Raw genomic sequence first — 18987 nt, forward strand, 5'->3', positions numbered from 1 at the left:
GGCTTCTTTGTGCAGCTTCCCAAGTGCTAGAGACAGCTGTGGCTGTCTTGGGAGCTGGATCGCTTGGAGGCTGCATGCAGTTGTCCCTATCATTCCCTGAGTGTGGTGGTGTAGCAAAATGCAATGTGTGCTCCCAGAAGGCCAGACAGCTGCTGGCTTGTGTGGAATGCATCAGACTTCTCTGCCTGGGGTAACTCAACCAGAGAGGTAACTGAGGTGTGGGCAGGACTACAGTCATTGCATTGTGTGATTCTGAAAACGCTTCCCCAGCACAAGAGAATATATACTTTATATTTCTCTCTTTTAAAATACCTGTCTTACTGCTTGCTGCTGTGTGGGCTGCAACTAAGTGCAGTTGTAAAAAGACTGGTAGCTAGATGAATCTGGCTTAGATGGATCTATCAGTTCATCTGTCCATCAGCTGCCAGAGCCACTCACTAATGTCCTGGTGGTCAGCCTCAGCAGAGCTGTCAGGGAACATGTGAGCTGAGTTCAAGCCTAAAGAATGAAAATCTACAAGAGCAATTACCATTCACCCCTAGGGAGCCTCTTCTGATTCAGCTCCGCCTTGCAGCAGCAGCTCTGTGGAACGTAGGTTCACTTCATCACTTGGGCCATCCTCTGTCAGCACAGCTAGATATTGCAAGCCTGGAAAATATTATGTTCTTCTGATCACAATTTGGAGGACATAGCTCAGCAGTCACTTTGGAGTCATCAAACACCAGAATGGACCAAAGCAAAAGCAGCTGGCAGTACTTTTGACCAACTGTCTAATAAAAGACACATCAAGATTATCCTGCAAGTTTATTATGGTAGTACAGTCAAATTTAATAATTTTCAAAGCCATTATATTGGGGCATATATATATGTGTGTATATATATATATATTATTCCCAGCACACATTGCGATCTGTTTCTCTTTAATCATGCAGTGAGTAATGTATGTACAATTACATGGAAGATTTTTTCCCTAAAAAAGAGAAACCAAAATTACAAAAGTATGGCTTTGTAAGAAAGTTGTATCATATAATGAACACTCATTTGTACTTGGGCATGGAACATTCAGTCGTATTCAGTAAACAACAGCGTCAGTCCCTGTCACGCTAAAGCCAAAGGAAGCCAAGGGAGCAAGGAGCAGGAAAGTGCCCGTCACTATTAGAGAATGTCTATATCTGTATACATTCGAAGTGTGAAAAATGTAAAAAATGTTTTAGAGGATTAAGTATCACTTTTATTTATAAGCAGAAGTCAGAGTAAATGGAGTCTTGAAGAATGCGTGCACAGATTCTGTTTTATTTTATACCGGCAAACGTCAGCAGTGGTGCAATTGACTTAAAAAGTGTTACTTCGGGTGTAAAGAGATGAAACTGAGGTCAGATTCTGGCCTGTCCTCCCTCCTAATGGTGCTGCAGAAACAGACAGAAGCACAGGATTAAGAAGTCATAGGTGGCCAAATTTTGCTGTCAGACCAAAGAAAAGATGGAGATACACATTTAATATACTTTATTTTAATGAAATAAAATGTGTCCACTGTCACAAATCCTTCGCTGGATGACTGCTGGAATGCAGAAGCCCTTGTGCTTGGTGCTTAGGGATAAACGCCTGTTTCAAAAGCACAGCTGCTGCCTCTTTGCCAGAGAAGAAATATCCTTACCTGACAGCAGCACAAAGCTTGGGGCACAAACTTATTTCATTGAAAGGCTGCTTTCTTAAGGCATTGGTCACTGTTGAGTACACGATGTCTTAAGTATTGTTAGTTATGAGTTTTACCAGAAGAGGGCAGACACAGACACACATGCGTGACACACGCACACACCCAAAGTCACCCACAGAGCTCACTGAAATGACTCTCAATCATACTGAAGGAAAACACATATACACGTCAGATCTCTACAGGGCTACTTCTCAAGACTGAAATTAAAAATTCTAACCTGCAGAGCCAGTCTGTAACCCAAAGATGAGCACAGACTGCACCCTCTCCCTTTTCTCTTTTTGCCAAGTTCTGAAATGAAGATCTTAGCTACTCTTACTCGCTATGTTTATATGCAAAATGTAAACATCACTATGTAGCACCTAGCACCTTTTTTGATTAACAAAGTCACTAATGTATTTGTCATGCAAATATAGGGATTTTTAAAGACTGCTGACAATCAGTTGCAGGAACAGTGGGAAAGATACAGAATTTACTTTTGCTAATAACCTGGCTTGGAAAAAATAAAAAGAAAATCAATGCAGATGGGGCTGAGGTAGATTTGGCTGTATCCAATGTAATGTCACTGTACTGAGTAGGAAGATAAATGGGATATCAAACTAACAGGCAGGTCACTGCAAGATAAATCCTCCTGCAGAGGGGCAACACATCCTGCGCTCTTGGCACTACAGGTGATGCAAAAAGTTTTGTAGCAGAAGCACCAGAGCACTAATGCCCTAAATTCTAGCCCAGTGGAACTGTACATCAAGGTCAGAAGGTAGGTGACTGGCTGAGGCTGTTAAAATGGTCAGGGAAACAGAAATGGCAGGGCTCTGCTATGATCTTTCCAGTGTGGACAGCTGCCTGATGCTGGTCTGAGAATACCCAAGCTTTTACATGCTGGCCAATGAACAGCCAGCAGTCTTCTTCTAGGCAGACAAAGATACGCTCTTATCCTCTGCCTTGGTTAACGGAGAGGGGGTAAACTTGTGCATGCACACAAAGCATTACGTGTGCTACAAAGCCACCAGAGTGCCTAAATTCCTGAACTCTGACCTTCGTGATGATCCCTGGCTATTACAGCCAATAAATAATCCTTGCACCATTTTAGATGCTCTTGTTCCCACTGGCTTGCTCTGGCTCCCCAGGCACAGCCCTCTGCCTTATGAGAAAGTGCCAGTGTCAGTAATGCCAAGAATCCCTACCTGCATCATTCAATTTGTAAGATGAACAACCTTCCCCTCCCTCCTGTCTTTTCTGAAATTATTAGCAACACAGCATTCATGCAACCAAGCCAGTGATTGATAATTTACCTTCACTCCTTTGCTGGCATATCTGCTCCTGGGGCCTAATTACAATTCTAATAATATCCATCTCCAGCCTACTCTGCCTCTCGCCCACTGAGATGAGGTATTGCATCGCTATTGGGGACAGGCCCAGCCCCACTCTGGGGTGCAGAGCACTGCACAGTTGCTCTCAGCAGCCTCAGGCAGCAGTGCCTGCTTCGTCTTCTGCCCCCAGCACTGCCTTCCTGGGGGCTGCCAAGGCACAAGGGGCTCAGCCACTGCTTATTATGCAAATCTGCCTTTGGCTCTGCTTTGCTTTGTGAAGCTGTGACAGCCTCCACCTGCTAGCACATGCCACGGCCTCTCTACAAAAACCTTGTCCAAGATTTACCCTGAATTTCTCTGCCACCATTTGCTCCCTCCCCCTTGCACAAGGCAGAATAGACTCGGATGAGGAGAACAGGGCTAGTAGGACACCATGGGGGAGGTGGGACTGCAGGAGGAGAGTTAACCCTTTTCTGGCCTGCTCACCACTCTTAGGGCTGGGCTGGCATTTTCTTTGTCTCACCAGCAAGTCTGCATCATCACCTAGCACAGCACAGCAGGCACGGGCACAGCAGTGCTTCCCAGCACCTGGACAGAGGTGTCTGGGAGGAATGTCCCCATGTCTCCAAAAGTACCTTCCAGATGGCTCTTGTCTAGGCATGCAAGAAATCTTCCCCTTGCCCTGCATCACCATCAGTACCCTGACACACACTGGTGGTGCCCCAAGCAGAGAGAATCCATGCAGAAGTGCTCTGTGAGCTGATACAAAAGGGTGCAGCTCAGGTAAAGCAGTCCTGGCACAAGTAGATAATGTGTGGAGGGATCTTCACCATGCAGCAAGATTTGAATGCACAGGTCTGGTGTACATCCTTCCATAGCCAGAGCCTTTCAAACTGGGGCTTGGGTCAAATGGCATTTTGCACCACATTTCTTTAAAGAGATCAGTTATTTATTCACTGCTGTTCAGAACAGATCTGGGGAAATGTGTTACAGCGCTTCATTGGAGCAGAGGGTTACACTTACAAAGAGAGAAGGACATCTGGTCCAAAATAAGAGACATTCCCCGGCTGGGATTCTGCCACTGCACTGGTGACACTGAGCACGGCCAGGAGAGCAAGAGCAGCTCCTGGAACAGACAGGGCTCTGGCTGGGCAGGGCATCCCCAGCCCTACAGAGAGCCTACTCTAGGAAAACTGCAAACATACAAACTACCTTCAGTTCCCAGGGAATTCAATGGGAACTACTTATCTTTTTCAGAAGCAGGCCCTCTGTCTGGACTTGAGTGACAAAAACACTCTGACAACAAGTGAAAACTTGTAATGCACAATGTCATACCCCAGGTTAGAGTAACGAGGAAACAGGCGGCTCTGAGACCCACTGCTAAATCGAGTTAGTGAGCTACATCTCTCTTGGAGACACATTCATCCCTAAAACGCAGGTCACTGATAACGTCACTCATGAAGGATAGGGCTGCCACTAGCCCTGCTACTTTTTGCAGTTTTTTACTGGACAGCAAAGAAAATGGTACTCTCCCCATTGCACAACTTTGTGGAGGCATAAGGGCTGGAGCTGTCTTTAACCCCCTCACTCCTGAGTGAGATAGGATGTTTTCCATTACTTCTTCTGCCTGTCCCAATTTCTCCATAGGAATACACACTTGGTGGTCTTATCTAAACATACACACTCCATGCTATGACCCAATGCTAAGTAACTCGTTAAAATCATGTACTCTATAGGGCTGCCTCTACGTCTCTGTAATATCAGCCACAGACTTTTTGGTTATTAATAAATGATGCTGGATCATTGTTAGAAAGGAAACCTGATGTCTGAACCCTGTTTGTACAAGGTGGTATTTTTCCTAGCTCTGGTAGAACGCAGATCCATAGTTACACCCTTTGAAAATCCTAGTGTGCAAGTTGTTCATTTTTACCCAGGTGCATTACACAGGATACAGTTATGTTGGGAATTCAGATGCATTGATACCAGCTGACAGCTAAAAAAAAGCAAACAATGCAGTCTCAGCTACAGTTAACTCTTCACATGCACAACATAATAGAAAACAAGGAAGGCTTTTGCCTTTAAAAGTGCCGTGCCTGCAATTGATGAGAAATAAAAACCCCGACATTTAACATCTTGTCACAAAATATTGGATTTTCCAGCATAGCCTAGCAAGATAAGTATTAAAATCACAATAAAATACACATAGGGGTGGGTGACCACATCCCCTAAACTGCCTTTAAAAATCCAAGACCCACTGAATAAAGTCAAGGAAAAACATTTACCACATTTTTTGTCGATTGCTTTTTGCCATAGGATGGTAAGGGCTTTAGTGCCTGAGGTATAGGTAGTTCCTGGATGCTTTTAGGGAAGTGAGATGGAGGCAGAGTCTGGAGAATAGTTTGCATAGCTTGCAGATATAAAGAAGCAGGTGTGTTCCCCACCAGGCTGTTGAATTTCTCTTCCCCTAGCAAAGCTTTCCAGTGTTCTGGATGATCTCGTGGAACTTTCCGCATCTTAAACTGTGGGTTGGGCATGAAGAGCAAGAGGTAGTCAAGGCAGAGCTTCTTTGTTGCCATGTTGACTTTGGAGTCCCACATCTGTTCCAGGATGACGTCCAGCGGGGTAAGCCCTTTACTGTCCTCTATCCTGGGAGAAGCTCCGTTGCCGAGGAGGATGAGGACTATCTCTGACCTCAGCAGCTCACAGGCGAGGTGCAGGGGTGTTTTCCCATCTTCCAGATGAAAGCAACCAGTCCTGTTGATGTACGAGTTTAAGCTGGGAAGCTTGTGCGCAATTTTGATGATCAGCCCCAAGATATCTCTCCTGTCATATGTGACTGCCATGGCCAAGTGAGGAGCAGAGGATGGGCAATAGCAGAAGTGTTCTCCGGGTACCTTAAGAGCCTCCTCTGGAAAATGAGACAGCAGATACTGGGCGTAAGGCAGGTGGTTATGCACCACTGCATAGAGAAGGGCTTCTGAAGGTGAGTATGTTCTTAGGCTGGCATTCTCCTCCCAGTAAAAATACTCCATAGTTCTCATGTCTTCCAGCATCCACACAGGCTTATGATCTCTCACAGCCTGGTAGAACATGTAGGATAAGAACTTGCAGTGCCTGCTTTGATCATCCTGCATGCTGGCCTGGTTGCTGGCCATGGCTCAGCAAATAAAGAGCTCCACGCAAAATCTCTCCAGACTGTACGATCTGTGCACTTGGAATGCAGATCTCGATGCTGCTGCAACCTTCAGGCTGTCATTGCTGCCCGGACTGCACTAGCTTGAATGCATGGGCTGATCATCTCCACCCGTTCATTGTTTTTTCCCCTCACTGCAGTGGTTTTGTTTAGGTAAGCACAATCCCACAGGCTCAGTTAACCCATGCCATGCAAGCTGCTGGTTTGTACGTGTATCCTGCTCCCTGTATGGTGTGGGCTACTGGAACGCTGTCAGACTGCAAGTGATTTTATACATACGCAGCTAGAGAGAAGGCAGGGAGAGACTAAAATTAGCTTGAGAGGTGAGGTAGTTTTCTGTCTGCATTTCATGTCTAACGAGATCGGCTCATACATCACAGTAAGTGTGATAGTAATTTTCAGATGTTTTTTGCATGTTGCTCACACACAAAGCTCGTTAAATAGTAAAAATATATATTGCAGCATAAAATGCTCTATGGTTGGTAATACAGAGGGTTATATACTCGTGAAATCAAGGGATTGGTAGCTGTACTATTAGCAAAGACTCCCTGTTTTATAAATAATGGTATGGCTAGCCAATTAGGAGACACTGATGTTAATGGATTGTCTGTAAGGCATTAGTGATATTTAAGATCCCAACATTAATCTCTGCAGAGAAAAGAGTCAAACAGGATGTGGAGTAACCATGCCTGGAGTCATAAAGCATATTGCTCAATTTAAATGCCTGCCTTTGTTTAGCAAAGAAATGTCTGAAGTGCCTCTGTTTTGCACAGCAGGTACATAGACAAAAGGTTAATGGCCAAACCACAATGGCAGATGGAGAGCTTTGATCTAAGTATCTCTCATATGTAATGTTCCAGGTCTGGGGTCAGAGTGAGTTATAACAGGGGGAAATGGACTTAAGCAAACTGACTTGTGAGGTGCCCTGGTAAGATGACCAAGGCCCACAGGCTTGAGGGGTGCTAACTATAGGATGAGGTAAAAGGACCTGACCAAAATTAAATGCATAGAAAAGAAATGAACAAAACACCTCCTAATTTTTGCAGTAGTTTAGGAAAGCTGGTGCCGATGACATGTTTGATGGCAGTGCATCTCTTCTAAGTTTTCTTACAGTATAATATCTGTAAGACGTTATAGGTCCATTAGAAATGGAAGACATGAACTTGGAAGGGTTTACTGAGGAAGAAGAAGATTAGGAGTTTGTAAGTTTTATTCTTAGAATTTTGATCTGTGGTTAAAAATAATGCACCCATCTCTTAAGATATTTTTTGTGGTTTCCTTCTTGGCCAAACTGCAGTGCGGAAGGTGAGCAGAATCAGTTTTGAATAAGGGAAGGAAGTGCAAGGGAGAAGAAAAAATTTTGAAGGGTAAGTCAAAAAGAAAAAAAAAGCTGATTTTACCCAGAACACCATTTGCCATTCTAGCTGAGACCAAAAGACTCTCTAGCTCTCTCACGAGGAGATGCGTTTTTCATGTTTTGATGGCAATTTCGGCTCATAAAGTGATTTTATATTGTGACTCTGTGAGAAGTACAATGTGCTTCTGAGTTATTAGGGAACCTTCTTATAGTGTTAAGCTCAAAATGTTGTTTCTGGCCAGAAGAGAAACATACCTGACACATAAAGATAATATCTTACTGCTTCTATATCCAAAATCTAAGCACTTGATCCCGAAAAATCATTATTAGTACTCATAATCAACTGCACTGAAGTCGGCACAGCTGGAGCTGCAGCGGCTGATTGAAGTACAGCGTCGGTTCTCCGGAGGTTCCAGTCTCTCCGGAACCGAGTGAGAGCAGCGAGTCCCAACGGCTGTTCTCGCGAGAGGTTAACGAGGCGCTAACGAGGCATAGGCGTTGCCACGGTTTCAGCGTCCTCGCCCTCACCCCTCCGCTGAATAGGGCTGAAGGGGTATATCCCTGAAGGGCTCAGGGAGGGCAGCGAAGTATCGCATTACAATTCATATCTATCTATATATTATTATAAACTATTATTTATTTATTTACTTCCAATTTTTTCGTTTCTTTGCTTTTATTTTTTTTGTGCCACGGTCTCTACAAGACAGAGGGCTTGCCTTAAGAAGGCTGTGGCGACCCAGACAGAAGGTCTGCCTAGAAGTGTGGCTACACAGGTCTCTGGTTGCAAGGAGTGCCAGAGCCTGCTACTACTAGATGAGGGTGCTAAGCAGTTCTCCTGTGCAAGGTGTGAGCAGGTGGAAGATCTGCTTAACATGGTGGTTGAATTGAAAGAGGCGGTTGAGAGACTGAGGGCCATCAGGGACTGTGAGCGGGAGATTGACTGGTGGAGTAACTCCCTAGAGTGCCAGAGAGAAAGGCACCAGGGAGATCCCCCGCAGTTGGTGGTGGACTCCCTGACCTGTCCCCGTAGGGCAGAAGGGGGATATCTGAGGGATAGGGAGGGCTGGCAGAGAGTCCCTGCTCGGTACCCTGCTCGGTACCGTGGGCAATCTCCCCCTCTGCCTCCCCAGTGTCCCCAGATACCCCTAAGCAATAGATTTGCAGCATTGGAAGTTGAAGAGGTGATAAGGGGTGAAGTGCAGGAAGATTCCCGCAGGAGGTCACCAATGGCAAGGCAGTCACCTCCGTGCATTGAGACTGCTGCTACTGAGAAAGAAAGGAAGGTGATCGTAGTGGGTGGCTCCCTTCTAAAGGGAACTGAGGGCCCCATTTGCAGACCAGACTGTGTGGGTTGCCTCTGGCAAAGGCAGTAGCTTGAAAGTAAGTGTCTGTCTGCCTGACTTCTCTCTGAAAACAAACACAGAAAAGCCTATTCCCTGTGAGGCTGACCCAGCTGCCATGTCTTGCCTGCTTGTTGGGATACAAGATGATTAATCTCCTTCTACATAACTCAGTACTTAAACCATATGTGAAGGGGGCACAAGGGCTTTCAGATACAGCAGGAGTAAAAAAAGACTTGTTTTGTTCTTGATGTGAAACATGTAAAGGTGATTCGTGTCAAAGATAAAAAGTCAAAGCTGCTGACCCAATACTTTCAGACTGGCATTAATTCCAATTGGTATACAAAGTTACTTAAAGGAGTAAAATGTCCTTGTGAGACATGGAAGGATAGAACTTTATCTACATTACAAACACCAGTCTTGTGTAACAAAAAGCGTATTCCTCACACCAAGGGGTGAAACTAACACAGACCTTGGAAGATTAGCCTGGAATGCACCAAGAGATGGGGCCAGTGGCCCTTTTTCGGGGTACTTAGCTTGGGGAAGCTAATCCCTGGAAAAGGACCACATGGCGCCAAAGGTGCTACTCCCTTACTGATTTATCTGTTGGACCAGCTGTGTTAAGCTTATCGCTACCCCTCCTAACAAAATACCAGTGAGGGGCTCTTCCCCTTCAAGGTTTGAAGATTTACATCAAAATCAACCCTTAAGTGTAATCCTCTCTATAAATCAGAGTTTGGAATGTGATGAATATGTATGAACTATACTTTTAAATAGGTATTCTTTCTTTCTTTGCGGTGTGTCGTTGGTGGAGCGAGACTCCCCGGCACACCCAGCGCTGCTTGCTTATTGCTTTTCACCTTTTGATTATAATAAAATATTCTAAAAACTCAGATTGGACTCTGAGCGTTTATGACATTGATGAAGAAATAATTTTCTTAAGAACAAAAAGCTCTTTGCAGCCAGTGCTTATAAATTGCTTAATTGGAAATACACATAACAGTCCTATGAGGATTATCTGAGCGCTTCTGGCTGAATTAGTCAGGAAAGAAAAGTTATTTTAGAGATACTAATAAAACAGGCTGTTGTGAAGTCTTCTGAGATGTATACAGATGTTTTATTCTAGGCTTTGCATATAAAGCTGATTTTTGCTGTTGTTGTTGTTATTGGTTTGGAAGGTTTTCTGATTAGGTTGGAGGCAGACAGAAGTGGAAATAAAGAGTTAGACCCTCAGACCAGAGGGCTACAGCTCCAGAAAGCTATACTGATTTTTGTTAGCTGTCAGCAATACAGCTTGCTCCCACTGTCTAGGGAACCATTTGAGATTGAATCAAATGTGCCAGAAACACAAATAAATACATCTTTGACAATACCTTTCCTTGTTCCTGATGGGTATCAGCCTCCTCAGCAGTACTTTTTCTTTCAACAACAGTTAAGCATGCACACAGGTAACCTCCCTGTCCTTCTACAAAGCTTCTGCCAGAGTGGAAATGTTTTTCTTCATATCCTGCCAGTGTCCCACCAGCCTTCTGTTCAGAGAGGAAGAAATGAGGTTCAACAAGGCCAACTGCAAAGTACTGCACCTGAGCCAGGGCAACTCCAGATATGTATATGGAATAGGAGAAGAACTCATTGAGAGCGGCCCTGCCGAGAAGGACTAGGGGGTTCTGATGACAAAAAGCTGAACATAAGCCAGCAGTGTTCACTTGCAGCACTGAAAGCCAATGGTATCCTGGGCTGCAACCAAAGAGGAGATTGTCTCAGCAGGGAGAGGTGATTGTCCCCCTCTACTCTGCCTTCATAAGGCTCCAGATGGAGTACTGTGTCCTGGCCTGGGGCTGCCAGCCCAAGAAAGATGTGGAACTGCTGGAGCAGGTCCAGAGGGGACCATGAAGATGCTCAGCAGACTGGAGCACCTCTCCTCTGGAGGTATGCTGAGAAAGCTGGGTATGTTTAGGCCAGAGAAGAGAAGACTCCAGGGAGACCACCAGTATTTGAGGACAGCTTACAAACAGGAGGGAGCTTGACTTTTTACACAGTCTGATACTGATAGGACAAGGGGGAATCGCTTTAAACTAAAAGAGGGGAGATTTAGGTTAGATGTTAGGAAGAAATCCTTTACTCAGAGGGTAGTGAGGACCTGGCACTGCTGCCCAGAGCTGCAGGTGCCCCATCCCTGGAGGTGCCCAAGGCCACGTTGGATGGGCCCTGGGCAGCCTGAGCTGCTGGGGTCAGCCCTGCACATGGCTGGGAGGTCTTTGGGTCCCTTCCAACCCAAACCACTATGATTCTAGGAAATGGGCAACCCGTATCCGTGCATCCTTAGCTGAACTCCTTTCGTTATAATACCCTATGGGTCAAATAAGAGCCCTGCCCGGCTGAGGACCCCACCCCTGAGCAAGTGTAGTATGGAAGTACAGAGCCAGCAGTGTTACAATCACATGTAAAGCACAAACCAACCATTTCAGATGGGGAGAGGAGTGGAAAAAACGACTAACTCTGCAACTTTTAGATTTGCTCATTGGCATTTGCTTCGGATACAGCGTCCAAACGTGGCACCACCTCCGAGTCCCGGGGGCCGCTGAGAGAAGGGCCGGGCTCGCGACGCCATCTTGTGGCCGCTCCGACGCCATTTTGCGCCGTCTCTGCTTTGATTTTGCATGGCGCGAAAATGTATACATGCATGCATACATACATGTATACATACATGCATGCACAAACAAAGAAACAAACAAACAAATAAGTCATAATCATCGGTAGCATTTGCGCAGATGTAAGGATGACAGTGATTTTACTGGCCACACTGCAGCTTTGGCAGCCGGTAAGCAGGGAAAGAGAGGATTTTGCCTCTGGGGTTAATGGAGCAATGGAGGCAGTGGCTCATGCCACGGTGGATGGGGCTTTCTAAAGCTAAATACTCATAAGAGGGGTCTAAAAAGGGCTGTGTGTAGGTCTAGGTTTGTACCTTATGTTTTCATTGATGTTAAGTGAAAAGATGTGTGAGACGTTTTAAAAACTAGTTCATGTTTTCCAAAGAGCACAATGCACAAATCTACTTATACAATTTGGTAACTGTGAAAGACAGATGGATATTTTAGTAGGAAAAATCTCCTTGTCCTCCCTGATCCCAGTTTGGGTTGCTTACCTTGCCTTGAGGTTCAGCAGATCTGAGTAAGCAAGTGGATTTCTGAGTGCTTGCGTAACACATCTTTAAACAGAAATTTCACTTAAGCAAAGCTCTTCCTATCACTTCTCTTTTCCTCAAATCTCAGTTTATGCACAGAATATAATTTTATCCCAGTCTGTCACCATGCAGGGCTTCTGCGCCATGCCTACCAGTACAGAAATAAGCCAAAGCCAACAGCTATCACTGAAGCTCAGTTCTACCACCTAGAAAAAAGATCTGATTGAGCAATCAGCTATATTGGTGGGAAGTTTAGTGTCTGGAAATATATGCATCGCAGCAGAAAACAGCATCTAAGACCTGTAAACTCAGGAAAAGAGTCTGCTTATAGTGTCACCATTTAACACATTCCAGGCAGTGAAACAGTAATTTTTGTCCTATAGTTGCTCATTTTCTGCTTCAGTGAAAGCTTCAGAATCAGGAGATGCTCTAAAATCTCATCTAGATTTTCCCTTCAATCTTACTGTGACAGCAGTTGCTTCAGCGGGACCATCATAACGATACTGATTGAGAGCCTATAAGTACTTCTTTCATGAAGAGGGCCTAATTATTATGTCGAGTATAATTTAAACAAAACCTGATTAATGTTCTTCATCTGGACAGTTTTGATACAAAGTAGGAAAGGTTGTCCAACTTTTGTTTGTCCCAATACCAGAGACAGATCTATCTTGAATAAGGATTTCAAGACTTTGTATGCTCTGCTATATTCTTCAAATCCTGGTCTTCGAGTCTATAGTGAAAAGAACTACTATACTGGTAAAATACCATGATGAGGTATATTCATCATCATGATGAGGTATATTCATCATCATGATGAGGTGGTGGTGTAGCAAAATGCAATGTGTGCTCCCAGAAGGCCAGACAGCTGCTGGCTTGTGTGGAATGCATCAGACTTCTCTGCCTGGGGTAACTCAACCAGAGAGGTAACTGAGGTGTGGGCAGGACTACAGTCATTGCATTGTGTGATTCTGAAAACGCTTCCCCAGCACAAGAGAATATATACTTTATATTTCTCTCTTTTAAAATACCTGTCTTACTGCTTGCTGCTGTGTGGGCTGCAACTAAGTGCAGTTGTAAAAAGACTGGTAGCTAGATGAATCTGGCTTAGATGGATCTATCAGTTCATCTGTCCATCAGCTGCCAGAGCCACTCACTAATGTCCTGGTGGTCAGCCTCAGCAGAGCTGTCAGGGAACATGTGAGCTGAGTTCAAGCCTAAAGAATGAAAATCTACAAGAGCAATTACCATTCACCCCTAGGGAGCCTCTTCTGATTCAGCTCCGCCTTGCAGCAGCAGGTCTGTGGAACGTAGGTTCACTTCATCACTTGGGCCATCCTCTGTCAGCACAGCTAGATATTGCAAGCCTGGAAAATATTATGTTCTTCTGATCACAATTTGGAGGACATAGCTCAGCAGTCACTTTGGAGTCATCAAACACCAGAATGGACCAAAGCAAAAGCAGCTGGCAGTACTTTTGACCAACTGTCTAATAAAAGACACATCAAGATTATCCTGCAAGTTTATTATGGTAGTACAGTCAAATTTAATAATTTTCAAAGCCATTATATTGGGGCATATATATATGTGTGTATATATATATATATTATTCCCAGCACACATTGCGATCTGTTTCTCTTTAATCATGCAATGAGTAATGTATGTACAATTACATGGAAGATTTTTTCCCTAAAAAAGAGAAACCAAAATTACAAAAGTATGGCTTTGGAAGAAAGTTGTATCATATAATGAACACTCATTTGTACTTGGGCATGGAACATTCAGTCGTATTCAGTAAACAACAGCGTCAGTCCCTGTCACGCTAAAGCCAAAGGAAGCCAAGGGAGCAAGGAGCAGGAAAGTGCCCGTCACTATTAGAGAATGTCTATATCTGTATACATTCGAAGTGTGAAAAATGTAAAAAATGTTTTCGAGGATTAAGTATCACTTTTATTTATAAGCAGAAGTCAGAGTAAATGGAGTCTTGAAGAATGCGTGCACAGATTCTGTTTTATTTTATACCGGCAAACGTCAGCAGTGGTGCAATTGACTTAAAAAGTGTTACTTCGGGTGTAAAGAGATGAAACTGAGGTCAGATTCTGGCCTGTCCTCCCTCCTAATGGTGCTGCAGAAACAGACAGAAGCACAGGATTAAGAAGTCATAGGTGGCCAAATTTTGCTGTCAGACCAAAGAAAAGATGGAGATACACATTTAATATACTTTATTTTAATGAAATAAAATGTGTCCACTGTCACAAATCCTTCGCTGGATGACTGCTGGAATGCAGAAGCCCTTGTGCTTGGTGCTTAGGGATAAACGCCTGTTTCAAAAGCACAGCTGCTGCCTCTTTGCCAGAGAAGAAATATCCTTACCTGACAGCAGCACAAAGCTTGGGGCACAAACTTATTTCATTGAAAGGCTGCTTTCTTAAGGCATTGGTCACTGTTGAGTACACGATGTCTTAAGTATTGTTAGTTATGAGTTTTACCAGAAGAGGGCAGACACAGACACACATGCGTGACACACGCACACACCCAAAGTCACCCACAGAGCTCACTGAAATGACTCTCAATCATACTGAAGGAAAACACATATACACGTCAGATCTCTACAGGGCTACTTCTCAAGACTGAAATTAAAAATTCTAACCTGCAGAGCCAGTCTGTAACCCAAAGATGAGCACAGACTGCACCCTCTCCCTTTTCTCTTTTTGCCAAGTTCTGAAATGAAGATCTTAGCTACTCTTACTCGCTATGTTTATATGCAAAATGTAAACATCACTATGTAGCACCTAGCACCTTTTTTGATTAACAAAGTCACTAATGTATTTGTCATGCAAATATAGGGATTTTTAAAGACTGCTGACAATCAGTTGCAGGAACAGTGGGAAAGATACAGAATTTACTTTTGCTAATAACCTGGCTTGGAAAAAATAAAAAGAAAATCAATGCAGATGGGGCTGAGGTAGATTTGGCTGTATCCAATGTAATGTCACTGTACTGAGTAGGAAGATAAATGGGATATCAAACTAACAGGCAGGTCACTGCAAGATAAATCCTCCTGCAGAGGGGCAACACATCCTGCGCTCTTGGCACTACAGGTGATGCAAAAAGTTTTGTAGCAGAAGCACCAGAGCACTAATGCCCTAAATTCTAGCCCAGTGGAACTGTACATCAAGGTCAGAAGGTAGGTGACTGGCTGAGGCTGTTAAAATGGTCAGGGAAACAGAAATGGCAGGGCTCTGCTATGATCTTTCCAGTGTGGACAGCTGCCTGATGCTGGTCTGAGAATACCCAAGCTTTTACATGCTGGCCAATGAACAGCCAGCAGTCTTCTTCTAGGCAGACAAAGATACGCTCTTATCCTCTGCCTTGGTTAACGGAGAGGGGGTAAACTTGTGCATGCACACAAAGCATTACGTGTGCTACAAAGCCACCAGAGTGCCTAAATTCCTGAACTCTGACCTTCGTGATGATCCCTGGCTATTACAGCCAATAAATAATCCTTGCACCATTTTAGATGCTCTTGTTCCCACTGGCTTGCTCTGGCTCCCCAGGCACAGCCCTCTGCCTTATGAGAAAGTGCCAGTGTCAGTAATGCCAAGAATCCCTACCTGCATCATTCAATTTGTAAGATGAACAACCTTCCCCTCCCTCCTGTCTTTTCTGAAATTATTAGCAACACAGCATTCATGCAACCAAGCCAGTGATTGATAATTTACCTTCACTCCTTTGCTGGCATATCTGCTCCTGGGGCCTAATTACAATTCTAATAATATCCATCTCCAGCCTACTCTGCCTCTCGCCCACTGAGATGAGGTATTGCATCGCTATTGGGGACAGGCCCAGCCCCACTCTGGGGTGCAGAGCACTGCACAGTTGCTCTCAGCAGCCTCAGGCAGCAGTGCCTGCTTCGTCTTCTGCCCCCAGCGCTGCCTTCCTGGGGGCTGCCAAGGCACAAGGGGCTCAGCCACTGCTTATTATGCAAATCTGCCTTTGGCTCTGCTTTGCTTTGTGAAGCTGTGACAGCCTCCACCTGCTAGCACATGCCACGGCCTCTCTACAAAAACCTTGTCCAAGATTTACCCTGAATTTCTCTGCCACCATTTGCTCCCTCCCCCTTGCACAAGGCAGAATAGACTCGGATGAGGAGAACAGGGCTAGTAGGACACCATGGGGGAGGTGGGACTGCAGGAGGAGAGTTAACCCTTTTCTGGCCTGCTCACCACTCTTAGGGCTGGGCTGGCATTTTCTTTGTCTCACCAGCAAGTCTGCATCATCACCTAGCACAGCACAGCAGGCACGGGCACAGCAGTGCTTCCCAGCACCTGGACAGAGGTGTCTGGGAGGAATGTCCCCATGTCTCCAAAAGTACCTTCCAGATGGCTCTTGTCTAGGCATGCAAGAAATCTTCCCCTTGCCCTGCATCACCATCAGTACCCTGACACACACTGGTGGTGCCCCAAGCAGAGAGAATCCATGCAGAAGTGCTCTGTGAGCTGATACAAAAGGGTGCAGCTCAGGTAAAGCAGTCCTGGCACAAGTAGATAATGTGTGGAGGGATCTTCACCATGCAGCAAGATTTGAATGCACAGGTCTGGTGTACATCCTTCCATAGCCAGAGCCTTTCAAACTGGGGCTTGGGTCAAATGGCATTTTGCACCACATTTCTTTAAAGAGATCAGTTATTTATTCACTGCTGTTCAGAACAGATCTGGGGAAATGTGTTACAGCGCTTCATTGGAGCAGAGGGTTACACTTACAAAGAGAGAAGGACATCTGGTCCAAAATAAGAGACATTCCCCGGCTGGGATTCTGCCACTGCACTGGTGACACTGAGCACGGCCAGGAGAGCAAGAGCAGCTCCTGGAACAGACAGGGCTCTGGCTGGGCAGGGCATCCCCAGCCCTACAGAGAGCCTACTCTAGGAAAACTGCAAACATACAAACTACCTTCAGTTCCCAGGGAATTCAATGGGAACTACTTATCTTTTTCAGAAGCAGGCCCTCTGTCTGGACTTGAGTGACAAAAACACTCTGACAACAAGTGAAAACTTGTAATGCACAATGTCATACCCCAGGTTAGAGTAACGAGGAAACAGGCGGCTCTGAGACCCACTGCTAAATCGAGTTAGTGAGCTACATCTCTCTTGGAGACACATTCATCCCTAAAACGCAGGTCACTGATAATGTCACTCATGAAGGATAGGGCTGCCACTAGCCCTGCTACTTTTTGCAGTTTTTTACTGGACAGCAAAGAAAATGGTACTCTCCCCATTGCACAACTTTGTGGAGGCATAAGGGCTGGAGCTGTCTTTAACCCCCTCACTCCTGAGTGAGATAGGATGTTTTCCATTACTTCTTCTGCCTGTCCCAATTTCTCCATAGGAATACACACTTGGTGGTCTTATCTAAACATACACACTCCATGCTATGACCCAATGCTAAGTAACTCGTTAAAATCATGTACTCTATAGGGCTGCCTCTACGTCTCTGTAATATCAGCCACAGACTTTTTGGTTATTAATAAATGATGCTGGATCATTGTTAGAAAGGAAACCTGATGTCTGAACCCTGTTCGTACAAGGTGGTATTTTTCCTAGCTCTGGTAGAACGCAGATCCATAGTTACACCCTTTGAAAATCCTAGTGTGCAAGTTGTTCATTTTTACCCAGGTGCATTACACAGGATACAGTTATGTTGGGAATTCAGATGCACTGATACCAGCTGACAGCTAAAAAAAAGCAAACAATGCAGTCTCAGCTACAGTTAACTCTTCACATGCACAACGTAATAGAAAACAAGGAAGGCTTTTGCCTTTAAAAGTGCCGTGCCTGCAATTGATGAGAAATAAAAACCCCGACATTTAACATCTTGTCACAAAATATTGGATTTTCCAGCATAGCCTAGCAAGATAAGTATTAAAATCACAATAAAATACACATAGGGGTGGGTGACCACATCCCCTAAACTGCCTTTAAAAATCCAAGACCCACTGAATAAAGTCAAGGAAAAACATTTACCACATTTTTTGTCGATTGCTTTTTGCCATAGGATGGTAAGGGCTTTAGTGCCTGAGGTATAGGTAGTTCCTGGATGCTTTTAGGGAAGTGAGATGGAGGCAGAGTCTGGAGAATAGTTTGCATAGCTTGCAGATATAAAGAAGCAGGTGTGTTCCCCACCAGGCTGTTGAATTTCTCTTCCCCTAGCAAAGCTTTCCAGTGTTCTGGATGATCTCGTGGAACTTTCCGCATCTTAAACTGTGGGTTGGGCATGAAGAGCAAGAGGTAGTCAAGGCAGAGCTTCTTTGTTGCCATGTTGACTTTGGAGTCCCACATCTGTTCCAGGATGACGTCCAGCGGGGTAAGCCCTTTACTGTCCTCTATCCTGGGAGAAGCTCCGTTGCCGAGGAGGATGAGGACTATCTCTGACCTCAGCAGCTCACAGGCGAGGTGCAGGGGTGTTTTCCCATCTTCCAGATGAAAGCAACCAGTCCTGTTGATGTACGAGTTTAAGCTGGGAAGCTTGTGCGCAATTTTGATGATCAGCCCCAAGATATCTCTCCTGTCATATGTGACTGCCATGGCCAAGTGAGGAGCAGAGGATGGGCAATAGCAGAAGTGTTCTCCGGGTACCTTAAGAGCCTCCTCTGGAAAATGAGACAGCAGATACTGGGCGTAAGGCAGGTGGTTATGCACCACTGCATAGAGAAGGGCTTCTGAAGGTGAGTATGTTCTTAGGCTGGCATTCTCCTCCCAGTAAAAATACTCCATAGTTCTCATGTCTTCCAGCATCCACACAGGCTTATGATCTCTCACAGCCTGGTAGAACATGTAGGATAAGAACTTGCAGTGCCTGCTTTGATCATCCTGCATGCTGGCCTGGTTGCTGGCCAT

General features: G+C 44.9%; 2 protein-coding genes across 2 annotated transcripts; both read right to left on the reverse strand.

The window, feature by feature from the left end:
• Positions 1-5285: 5285 nt before the first annotated feature.
• On the reverse strand, positions 5286-6176 carry LOC136050498 (ankyrin repeat domain-containing protein 9-like). The gene has a single exon (XM_065739403.1). It carries the CDS (start codon positions 6174-6176, stop codon positions 5286-5288), a length of 891 nt encoding a protein of 296 aa, XP_065595475.1.
• Positions 6177-18096: 11920 nt separating this feature from the next.
• On the reverse strand, positions 18097-18987 carry LOC136050499 (ankyrin repeat domain-containing protein 9-like). The gene has a single exon (XM_065739404.1). It carries the CDS (start codon positions 18985-18987, stop codon positions 18097-18099), a length of 891 nt encoding a protein of 296 aa, XP_065595476.1.

Source organism: Cyrtonyx montezumae, unplaced genomic scaffold (assembly GCF_038088225.1).
Source record: "Cyrtonyx montezumae isolate F1298 unplaced genomic scaffold, pur_monq_1.0 scaffold_24, whole genome shotgun sequence".
Taxonomy (NCBI): domain Eukaryota; kingdom Metazoa; phylum Chordata; class Aves; order Galliformes; family Odontophoridae; genus Cyrtonyx; species Cyrtonyx montezumae.

What these genes read in the sequence shown, in the direction of transcription:
- LOC136050498 (XM_065739403.1), bottom strand. Translation starts at nt 6,176, where the DNA reads ATGGCCAGCAACCAGGCCAGCATGCAGGATGATCAAAGCAGGCACTGC.
- LOC136050499 (XM_065739404.1), bottom strand. Translation starts at nt 18,987, where the DNA reads ATGGCCAGCAACCAGGCCAGCATGCAGGATGATCAAAGCAGGCACTGC.